We start from the raw sequence: 12,295 nt of genomic DNA on the forward strand, positions 1-12,295 counted from the left end.
ATAAAGCATGCTGGTGAGAATCCATCTAATAGAAATATGATAGGTGTCATAGAAATGTGTAGAATCGTGATAGTTCTCGGTTCCCTTTGATAGAGTATAATTGCTTTTCTATTAAATTCTGCGCCATTCTGGGTTAATACTCCCATTGTTATAGAAATTTCCCATTTTCAGACCTATTGTAAAGTCTGGCAGTAGACTTGTCAGTGTTTGGTTATTATTGTTATGGTTTATAGCCAGTTTAAGAGATCATTTTTGATGGCTGTAATTATTACAGTCTGAGACGATTGCCTCTATAAAACAAAATCTCAGTCTGGGCTAGAGGTTAGTATATATTATTTTCCCAACAGACAGTTCACAAGGACCTATTGGCAATGTACACACACCCTCCCCAACTAATCTAGCTGTCAGTGGTCAGTTATTTGTTATTTCCATTTAAAACAGATGACCTTTTGAAAGGGGGAGTGAGGAGAAACGGAGAAGAAATTCCACAAAGAAGACGTTTTCCTTATCTTGCATGATCCACCAGCTTCACTTTAACTTGGCTCTATAAAGAGCATATTTCATTTACGAATGCTCCCAGATAGGCTTGTGAATGTGGAAAAGTGCTGTGTCAAGCCCAGAGTGATGGAGGTTTGTCTATAGAACAGTTGTCTAGTCTAAGATGCCGTGAATGGGGAAGCCACATGATGCGTGCAGCTTTTATTAACAGGCAGTGTCCCCCTGTTCCATCACTAGAGGGTAGACCAAAATCAGGGAGAGACAGGACCCACACAGTTGAAATCGTCAGGAGCCCTTAGTCTCAAGGTCGCTTCGTTAAATCCTGACCTCAAGGACTCCAAGTTTGACTTCCTCTCTTAGCAGCTCTAAAAAAGAATACTGCTTGTAGTAACAGGGCAGAGGAGGAACCAGAAACGGCCTACATTAAATATCTTTTTGTCCGCCGGAATTGGAGAGAAAATCATTTTCTGACCACTTTGACCATAGCTGCTCTGAACAAAAATCTGTTTGTGTAAGGGGTGGAGGAGCTCAGAAATAATGAGGGGTGCACAGAAGTATGACATACACTCTGCATAGGCACAAGTACCCTATGACATGACCTCAGCTCATAAATAGCTTTGAAGAATACAGTGTGACTCACTAAAGGAAACAGTGGCTAAAATAGTTCACTCAAAATTACTTGGTGAGCTCACCATTCTGGTGTGTAAAAACAAAAAGTGAAGCCAAATCTGGATGAGGGTGGTGGTGGGGGGGTGCACCAGTGCCCTCTCATGAAAACACCCCAGAGTAACAAACTGAGAATACATTCTTCCTGTTCCAGCTGAAGAACACTTGTTTGTAGGTATATTTTTGGGGTGCTGTACGTAGCCTATTCTCATGGGTAGCATTCTTCAGTGTGCCTTCCCAGGACAATGCAGTGTATGGCTCTGATTTAGGACTGTTTTCATGAGCCGTTTTGGTTCAAAGTGATAAGGACCTTAATGTGTTAACCATATAAGCCAACCTGGCCAAAGGCATACACATGAAAGAGGAGAGGAGAGCAGATACCACAAAATACAACTAAACACTATGGTGAGTAGTCAGATGGGTGTACCACAAAATACAACTAAACACTATGGTGAGTAGTCAGATGGATGTACCACAAAATACAACTAAACACTATGGTGAGTAGTCAGATGGGTGTACCACAAAATACAACTAAACACTATGGTGAGTAGTCAGATGGATGTACCACAAAATACAACTAAACACTATGGTGAGTAGTCAGATGGATGTACCACAAAATACAACTAAACACTATGGTGAGTAGTCAGATGGGTGTACCACAAAATACAACTAAACACTAAAGTGAGTAGTCAGATGGATGTACCACAAAATACAACTAAACACTATGGTGAGTAGTCAGATGGATGTACCACAAAATACAACTAAACACTATGGTGAGTAGTCAGATGGATGTACCACAAAATACAACTAAACACTATGGTGAGTAGTCAGATGGATGGATGCCGAGGCCCACAGCACGGGAAAGAAGGTGGCAGGATTTTCCCACTGTCTTTCCCCAATGTGTGGAAACTTTCAAATATTGAAACATTTTAAAGGGAAAAAAAAAACGATCATCATACAGACCTGAGTCTTGACAGCATCTTTAGCTTTATTTGAAATATCTTGGATTAACACAGACAGACATAAATAAATGGGAAAGGATTTTTGTAAACACTGTATTTAATTTCACATCTTTGACATCTAACTACAACTAAATTCTGTTTTCCCAGTCTACTGTTGGCAGGGACAAATAAACTGTCCTTTTTACCAAGGTTAACTGTTGAACAACACAGATCACTACCACTAACAGACACTAGGTGACAGTGTGTAATTGCAGTACATCATAGAAAATTGACCAAACAACACACACAGAGTTGAGAAAAGGCTTGTTTGAAGCCATGCATCTGAAATGCATTTGCTTATCAATCCACCATCTGTAATTCTTGAGCCGCCCATCTAATCTCCTGTTGCTGCTAGTAAAACAACATCATGCTTGAATCATGATGATCCAAAGCTCTGGCTTTCACCATCTGAGGTATTCTGAGCTAACTCATCACCTTAGATGAATTAGAACCAAAAACATTTCTTTTTCTGCCTCTCATCCTCTCTGTACATCCCATGGGGCTGGTCTGCTACAGCGGCAGATGATGTCCTTCCACAGAGAGTCAATGGTGTGATTGGTTCAGTTTTAACTCCCCTTCTGGGAAGATCTGAGACAGCAGGGTTCACATCCACATTGACCAGCACAACTCCAGGTCGTAGGACTGGAGAATATACAGCCTCTACCCAATGTGCTACGCTGGTTGCTGCCCCAAGGCACTCTGTACAGGAGGAGATTAACACAACTCTTTCTCTTTTACAACTACAGTAGGTTCTTTCCAGTGCTTTTTATCCAATGCATTGCCTCCAACTGTTGCTAAATCCACTTAAGGCCACAGTTCTTTTCATTTATTAAATACACACAATGAGCAGTTAGTTAGGGAACCCCTGTGAATTTTGAAATATTCACTGGTGTTCCTGCTATTGAAAAGAAGCACAGTAATAAAGCACAAACAGTGATAAAGGCTGAGGTCCCAAATAAAAGACTAAATTAAGGCACGCCTTTCATAATCGCTATTTGACCACATTTCCAGGTAGTAAAACACAGTGACAACAATTAGCAAATAAAATACAGTACTCATTTTATAGCTTTGTCTTCATTGGGCCCTTGGACAACAAAACTTGATGTCCGCACCAACTTTTTTTCTGTAAAGGTGCCAAAAGATGAGCATTGACAACTAAAAGCCTTGGTGGAATTAAAGAGGGTAAAAATATTGCCAAAGCTATTTCATAAAGTACATTTCAACCAACAGGATGGTGACTTAAATCAAGTGACCTATATTATCATCACTGACCACTGAGTGCAACCCTGCATGTTTCCATAGAGAAGGTCTAAGGCACCCCTCTAAAACCAGAAGAGCATGAGGATTCAGTCCCTACTCTTGGAGCTCTGTGCATAAATGTTAAAATTACAGGGATAATCCACCCAAAACCACACATTCCTGTGATTTACATTGCTAAACAAAGCAAACATGTGAGAACAATATATCTTGTCATATGTGTTTTTGTATTCCATAGTTATGACAAGTTAAGAATCAACATGTGAAAAACGTGTTACTCAATATTATGTTTTAAGTTGACTACTAAAACAAAGCAATTGCACAAGGCAGGCTGGCTAGATTTTCTATACCAAAATATTAGCATGTGAAGGATTTACAGTCATGTGAGAAGATAAGTACACCACCAGGAAGGTTGTCTTTGTTTCTTTTTGTTTTTTACATATTTGGACATATAGATATGGAATATTCACTTCAATGCTATTGACATACAGTGGGGAGAACAAGTATTTGATTTTGGTTTTCTTCAACTGTGAGTGATCTAAAAAAGAAATCTAGAAAATCTCATTGTATGATTTTAAGTAATTAATTAGCATATTATTGCATGACATAAGTATTTGATACATCAAAAAAGCAGAACTTAATATTTGGTACAGAAACCTTTGTTTGCAATTACAGAGATCATACGTTTCCTGTAGTTCTTGATCAGGTTTGCACACACTGCAGCAGGGATTTTGGCCCACTCCTCCATATAGACCTTCTCCAGATCCTTCAGGTTTCGGAGCCATCGCTGGGCAATATGTACTTTCAGCTCCCTCCAAAGATTTTCTATTGTGTTCAGGTCTGGAGACTGGCTAGGCCACTCCAGGACCTTGAGATGCTTCTTACGGAGCCACTCCTTAGTGTTTCAGGTCGTTGTCATGCTGGAAGACCCAGCCACGACCCATCTTCAATGCTCTTACTGAGGGAAGGAGGTTGTTGGCCAAGATCTTGCGATACATGGCCCCATCCATCCTCCCCTCAATATGGTGCAGTCATCCTGTCCCCTTTGCAGAAAAGCATCCCCGAAGAATGATGTTTCCATCTCCATGTTTCACGGTTGGGATGGTTTTCTTGTGGTTGTAATCATCCTTCTTCCTCCAAACACGGCGAGTGGAGTTTAGACCAAAAAGCTCTATTTTTGTCTCATCAGACCACATGACCTTCTCCCATTCCTCCTCTGGATCATCCATATGGTCATTGGCAAACTTCAGATGGGCCTGGACATGCGCTGGCATGAGCAGGGGATCCTTTCGTGCGCTGCAGGATTTTAATCCATGACAGCGTAGTGTGTTACTAATGGTTTTCTTTGAGACTGTGGTCCCAGCTCTCTTCAGGTCATTGACCAGGTCCTGCCGTGTGTTCTGGGCTGATCCCTCACCTTCCTCTTGATCATTGATGCCCCACGAGGTGAGATCTTGCATGGAGCCCCAGACCGAGGGAGATTGACCATCATCTTGAACTTCTTCCATTTTCAAATAATTGCGGCAACAGTTGTTGCCTTCTCACCAAGCTGCTTGCCTATTGTCCTGTAGCCCATCCCAGCTTTGTGCAGGTCTACAATTTTATCCCTGATGTACTTACACAGCTCTCTGGTCTTGGCCATTGTGGAGAGGTTGAAGTCTGTTTGATTGAGTGTGTGGACAGGTGTCTTTTATACAGTTAACGAGTTCAAACAGGTGCAGTTAATACAGGTAATGAGTGGAGAACACGAGGGCTTCTTAAAGAAAAACCAACATGTCTCTGAGAGACGGAATTCTTACTGGTTGATAGGTGATCAAATACTTGTGTCATGCAATAAAATGCAAATTAATTATTTGAAAATCATACAATGTGAATTTCTGGATTTTTGTTTTAGATTCCGCCTCTCACAGTTGAAGTGTACGATATGATAAAAATTACAGACCTCTACATGTTTTGTAAGTAGGAAAACCTGCAAAATCTGCAATGTATCAAATACTTGTTCTCCCCACTGTATGTAGGTAACCTAATTTAACCAATTATACTGAATAATTGTACTCTGCAAGCCGTAATTCATCAAAAAATAAAATCGACAGAAATGCATTTTCATTAATTTTTCATATGACAAAAGTATGTGGACACCCCTACTAATTATTGAGTTCAGGTGTTTCAGCACACCCATGGCTCACAGGTGCATTAAATCCAGCACATAGCCATGAAATCTCCATCGACAAACATACTGTACTGAAGAGCTCAGTGACTTTAAACGTCATAGTACGCTGTCATAGGATGCCACCTTTGTCACAGGTCAGTTGGTGACATTTCTACCCTACTAGATCTGCCCTGGTCAACTGTAAGTGCTATAATTCTAAAGTGGAAGCATCTAGGAGCAACAACAGCCCAGCCACGAAATGGCGGACCATGCAAACTCACAGAGCAAGGCCGCCGAGTGCTGAAGTGTGTAAAATACGTCTATCATCAGTTGCATCACTCACCACAGAGTTCGAAAGTGCCTCTGGAAGCAACATCAGAATAAGAACTGTCTGTCGGGAGCTTCACAAAATGGGTTTCTATGGTCGTGCAGCTATATGCAAGCATCCCATCAGCATACACAATGCCAAACGCTGGCTTGAGTGGTGTAAAGCACATGGCCACTGGACTCTGGAACAGTGGAAATATGTTCTCTGGAGTGATGACTCACGCTTCACTATCTGGCAGTCTGATGGACGAATCTGGGTGTGGCTGAGGCATATTGCCTACTGTAGCATTTGGAGGAGGAGGGATAATGGTCTGGGGCTGTGTTTTAGGGTTTGGGCTAGGCCCCTTAGTTCCAGTGAAGGGTCATATTAATTCTACAAGATACAAATACATTTTAGGCGATTGTGTACTTCCCAACCTTGTGGTAACAGTTTGGGGAAGGCCCTTTCCTGTTCCAGCATGACTGTGCCCCTGTGCACAAAGCAGGGTGCATAAAGACATGGTTCGACAAGGTTGGTGTGGCCCCTGACCTCAATCCCATTTAACACCTTTGGGATGAATTGGAATGGTGATTGTGAGCCAGGCCTTCTTGTCCAACATCAGAGCCAAACTTCACAAATGATCCTTTGGCTGAATGGGCACACATTCCCACAGAGACACTCCAAAATCATGTGGAAAGCCTTCCCAGAAATGTGGTGGCTGTTATTCCTGCAAAGAGGGGGGCAATTCCATATTAATGCCCATGGTTTTGAAATGGGACGTCCAACAAGCTCATATAAGTGTGATGGTTGGGTGTCCACATACATTTGGCCATAATGTGTAACTTCATATAGCTGTCGACTGGGAGTAAACTCTTCTTTACAGTACTCTTTCAACTCTCTTCCATACATGGCCTGCTTCAAGTATCCCACAACATTTTGACAGGAATGAGATTTGGGCTTTCACCCTCAATTTCTTCTTTTCATTGTTTCAATAGTTTCAAGTGTTGTGTGGCAGTTGTGACTTGATTTTCCTTTTTTGAGAGCAGAGGATTGCCCTTCCTGACCTCCCATGAAGGCAAGTTTTTGCAGTTTCTTTCTGGCAGTTGAGTCATGCACTTGAGCAATTATTCTGGCCTGTACAGAGAGGCCTATAGAACCTTTGACGTTACCCAGGAGTTCTTTGAGACATCCATGAGCATCTTTTGGTCAGCTCTTGGGCTGATTTTTTTGTGGGACAACCTGCACTATTCTCTTTTCATTTTGTAGAAGATCCTCGGGAAAGTGGAAAAACATACTTTAAATAACTTGGAAATAGGTTTGCAACCCCTCCCAGGCTCATGGCATCAATAACGTTTCTTCTGAGGGTCTGGGTTCTTGGGATGGTTAATGTAGGGGTTTACTAACAATTTCTGTATAAGAAAAGTCTGTTTCTGTTCATTTTAATTGCATGAATGTTTTCCAAGTATTTTCTTTAAATGTGATCTGTTAAATTGGGTTACCGTTATCAGTGAACGGGTTGGAATTTATCTCAATTATCTCAAGTGTCCAAATTTACAAAACAAATAAAAGCCAACTCTCATGTCATCATTTTTCACATAACTGTAAATAATTGTAAAATCACGTAAGAGCAAACCTCGCTTTCAATATAGGAGTAAAAATCTTCCGTTCAACTCGTTCAACTTGGTAAAGATCACTTTTCTAATTAAAGCTGTATTTATCAGGTTGCTGTGGCAACATGCAACAAAGGTATGCAGGCAGGGAGACAGTGAGGGAGAAACAGGAACTGCTTTGCTTCATAGTTAAATGAACCATAGATATTAAACTAACAGCAAGCAGTGTAGTCTGAGCAAACTAAATAAAATATATAAAGTGCTTTGGCATGACAACACTGACAGACGGACGTGTTGTTAACAGTATCCCCATACTCACTAATTGGAACATAGTCCTTTTCCAAATGGAAATTTCATGATTGGGGTTTCTGGGGGTGGATTATCCTTTTAATGGTAAATTGTGTGCAAAGCAAGATTTTCAGTGAAAACAGATAAGAAATATTTATCTATAAAGACTTATGTACACATTTCCAAGTCAAGTACCTGTCAACTTGGTTTGTTCGTGTGGCAGAGTGATGCCTGACATTATCACAGAGAGAAATTCATTCGGTGGCCTGACTGCTGAAGTCAGCAGCTAGCGCTCGTATCTTATCTCTAATCACAATTCATTTTGTGCGACGCGAACCCAAAAGCACGCCTCTGCGGCCTGTATGCACTGCAGGCGCAGTCTCCTATTGGTAAACATGAGGCCCAGTGTCCCGCCTCCTCTGAGTCGTCAGCAGGGTGACGGTATCCTGTCAAGGCCATCCTCTGGGTTGGCAGGCAAGCCCGGGCCTGGCCGACCGGGTGGGTGAAGGGAGGGCCGGGCCGCGTCCCTGGGATGGGAAAAGAGGAAAGAGTCCTGTCTGTCTGTTCCAGGCCTGGTTTAACTCACTCTCCAGGGTGGTATTGTACGGGAGCTCCGGGAGTTCAGGGGTCCGGGCTTACAGCAGTGGGCAGGCTGGCAGGGTTAAAGGTCGATCTGAGTGCCTACGCTGGCCTGTGGAGGGGGGAGTGAAGGAATGGCTAGTGTTGATCTACAAGCTATGGTCAGGTACTCTACGAGACTTGGGGCCAGCCACAGGGCTCTATCCGGATATGTAGGGAGCCGGGTCTACATTGTTGTTCTGTCCGTATTCAACGGCCTTGTTCTTCTCTGTCTTGGAGAGGCCCGTGGGTTCTGCTCCGGCTCCAGACATCTTTGACCTAACAGGTAAACATCACAATAACCTCATATTTACACTCAAATACAACTACTTCAAATGTATACATTTGCATACAATAACTTCACGTTTGCGTCCAAATACATTCTTAATGTTTGTATGGGCCACATTCAAGGATAATTATTATACGTTTTGAATTATAATTTAAGTAGGCTGCTATTTTGTTCACTTTGATGTATTTTTTAAGCGCCTTTCAAGAAACTGAAGGGCACTGTACAGCAAAATACAATTACAATAAAACACATAACAACAAGAACCTGTAATCAAAGAAAGAAAATATAAAACTATGAAGCACCAGTGATCGCTAACTGAGGTTCAAGCTGCACAGAGGGAAAAGCCAGCATGAACAAGTTAGTTATAAGTTAGTTAAAAGTTAGTTATAAATTAGTTATAAGTCATCAATAATGAAATTAGTTGGCAACTATGTATTTTTCCTAGTCGACCTCATTGACATTGACCTTAATTACTACCACTACCATAAATATGTAATGTTGCCTGTGGAACTCACTGAATCACACAAGCAATTTTAGAAAAAACCCATCTCCTTTTGGTGTTGATGTAGGCCACCAGACTACTTGTTCCTGTCAGGTGATGTAATGAGTGGTCTCAACAGAAAGTCAGTGCTCTGCCTTTCTCTGTTGAAGATGATGAAGTCAGTGCTCTGCCTTTATCTGTTGAAGATGATGAAGTCAGTGCTCTATCTATCTCTGTTGAAGATGATGAAGTCAGTGTTCTACCTTTCTCTGTTGAAGATGAGGTCAGTGTTCTACCTTTCTCTGTTGAAGATGATGAAGTCAGTGTTCTACCTTTCTCTGTTGAAGATGATGAAGTCCCTCTCTACGTTGTTCAGGCGCTGCTGCAGCTGACCGCTCTGGGAAATGAAAAGAGCTTTAAAAATGCGCCATGAGACGCACACACAAACAAAAGTTATTTCAGAAGGCATCCAGATTAAATAGGAAATCAAGCAGATAGACTGAGCACATTTTGGACCGTTTATCTCTCCCAGAGCTGTTTCTGGCTAAAACCCTGTCATACACCTGTCATGGCAGCCTTGTAGTGTTCTGACAGGTGTATCTCCCAACTCTCTGGGGGGTGGGATGGGGACAGATTGGGCATCAGGTGCCTCCTACTCAAAGTTCTTTGAGCCTTTCTAAAGGCCTGCCAATGAACCTGGAGAGCTGGTACAGATGCTCACACAGTAGGGTGCCAGTCGTTGGCAGACAGCCAGTGTCACGTCCTGGCTATGCCCCTAGCCATCTCTGCACTGGGCTGGGGCCATAGTCAGGACAGGACAGAAGGTGGTGCCTTTAGCCACCTCTAATCCTTTTGGTCTCCCCAAATGAAGGCAGTTGTAGATCGTTGCCTCCAATTGGGGACCCTATTTATGTTCTATGTGTGGATCATTTTGGTTTGGTTTGGATGCCCTACGTCACTGGTTGCTGCTTTTGTTTTGTTTCTGTTTGATTAAAACCATGGATTACTTTCACCCTTTTGACTCTGCGACTGTGTCCTACCACAACCGTGATAGCCAGCAAAACCAGTAGACCACAAAGAGAGAGGGAGAGGGAGAAAGAGAGAGAGGGAGAAAGAAGGTGAAATTAATGCAGAGAAAGAGGGAATGATTAGAGGAGAGATAACTATAAACTATAAACATTGAAAGGCAAGTAGAGAGAAGCACACAAACAGACAGGTAACAGACAGGTAACAGACAGGTAAAGTGGAAGACATCCAGCATCTGATCAGGTATAATTTCTCAGTGTAATTTCTCTGCGGAGTCGAAAGAATGGCCTCTGCGTTCTGATTCATAGGAAATCCAAATGAGGTCTGATTCACAGGAAATCCTAACCCAAACAAGGTCTGATTCACAGGAAATCCTAACCCAAATGAGGTCTGATTCATAGGAAATCCTAACCCAAACGAGGTCTGATTCACAGGAAATTCTAACCCAAACGAGGTCTGATTCACAGGAAATCCTAACCCAAACGAGGTCTGATTCACAGGAAATCCTAACCCAAACGAGGTCTGATTCACAGGAAATTCTAACCCAAACGAGGTCTGATTCACAGGAAATCCTAACCCAAACGAGGTCTGATCACAGGAAATTCTAACCCAAACGAGGTCTGATTCACAGGAAATCCTAACCCAAACGAGGTTTGATTCACAGGAAATCCTAACCCAAACGAGGTCTGATTCAAAGGAAAGGCCAGAATATCTACAAACTCATCACAACACATTGGGTCAAATGTGTTTTGTCCCTTGGCTCCATCCTCCCCGTTTCAAGGAGCAGACTATGCATCAACACTCATCACCATAACATTACTACAGACACACAGACAGATAGGTAGGTAGGTAGTCAGAAACCTGACAACCAGGCAGACAAAGAAAGACAGGCAGTTAGATAGGTAGGCAGACAGAGACACAGAAAGACAGACAGACAGACAGGTAGACAGACCGAAAGGTGGGCGGGCAGAGACACACAAAGGCAGACAGACAGGAAGACAGACAGACAGGCAGAGACACACAAAGACAGACAGAGAGACAGGAAGACAGATAGACAGGCGGGCGGGCAGAGACACACAAAGACAGACAGACAGGAAGACAGACAGTTAGAGACACACAAAGACAGACAGACAGGCAGAGACACACAAAGACAGACAGACAGACAGGAAGACAGATAGACAGGCGGGCAGGCAGAGACACTCAAAGACAGACAGACAGACAGAATGGAAGGGACACTTAAGAGGAGGAGCTCAAGACAGAGAAAAACACAGCGACAGCAGATAGGGTGAGAGAGAGGGAGACAGAGAGAGTGAGACCCTGCGGTAATGAGCCAGCAGGAGAACTGGGCCAGGCATTAGGGCAGTGTCCCGTCTGCCATTCATACAATATTGATCTACACTGCTTTAGAAATGGAAACATATAGTATTCATCCCCTGTCTCTTCCTCGTCCTGCTCTCTCTCACATAGAGTAACCACACACATAGAATAACCACACACATAGAGTAGACACACACATAGAGTAACCACGCACATAGAGTAACCACACACATCTAGAGTAACCACACACAGCGTAGACACACAGATAGAGTACCCAGACACATAGAGTAGACACACATAGAGAAACCACACACATAGAGTAGACACACACATAGAGTAACCACACACATAGAGTAACCACACACATAGAGTAACCATACACAGAGTAGACACACACATAGAGTAACCACAGATAGAATAAGAACAGATATAGAGTAACCACAGATAGAATAAAAAACAGATATAGAGTAACCACACCCATAGAGTAACCACCCATATAGAGTAGACACACACATAGAGTAGACACACCCACAGAGTAAACACACACACACACACACACACACAGAGTAGACACTCCCACAGAGTAAACACACACACACACACACATAGAGTAGACACACACACAGAGTAGACACTCCCACAGAGTAAACACACACACACACACAGAGTAGACACTCCCACAGAGTAAACACACACACACACACAGAGTAAACACACACACACACACATAGAGTAGACACACACACAGAGTACCATTTGTCTATTGTAGATAACTGTTTGGCTCCCAG

At 42.6% G+C, this 12,295-nt stretch overlaps 1 protein-coding gene across 2 annotated transcripts in view; it reads right to left on the minus strand.

Moving 5' to 3' along the window:
* Positions 1 to 5,399: 5,399 nt before the first annotated feature.
* stk32a (serine/threonine kinase 32A) overlaps positions 5,400 to 12,295 on the minus strand; it is a 49,188-nt gene continuing 42,292 nt past the window's right edge. The window contains exons 12-13 of one of the 2 annotated variants that reach the window (XM_010871074.4): positions 9,497 to 9,561; positions 5,400 to 8,673 (exon numbers count right to left, since the gene is read on the minus strand). In XM_010871074.4, coding sequence (XP_010869376.2) covers positions 8,556 to 8,673; positions 9,497 to 9,561 — 183 coding nt within the window. In that variant the 3' untranslated portion in view covers positions 5,400 to 8,555. Of the gene's footprint in view, positions 8,674 to 9,492; positions 9,562 to 12,295 lie in introns of those variants that run through there. The other variant, XM_010871075.3, reaches the window with a different exon arrangement.

Source organism: Esox lucius, chromosome 7 (genome assembly GCF_011004845.1).
Source record: "Esox lucius isolate fEsoLuc1 chromosome 7, fEsoLuc1.pri, whole genome shotgun sequence".
In the NCBI taxonomy this organism is placed as follows: Eukaryota; Metazoa; Chordata; class Actinopteri; order Esociformes; family Esocidae; genus Esox; species Esox lucius.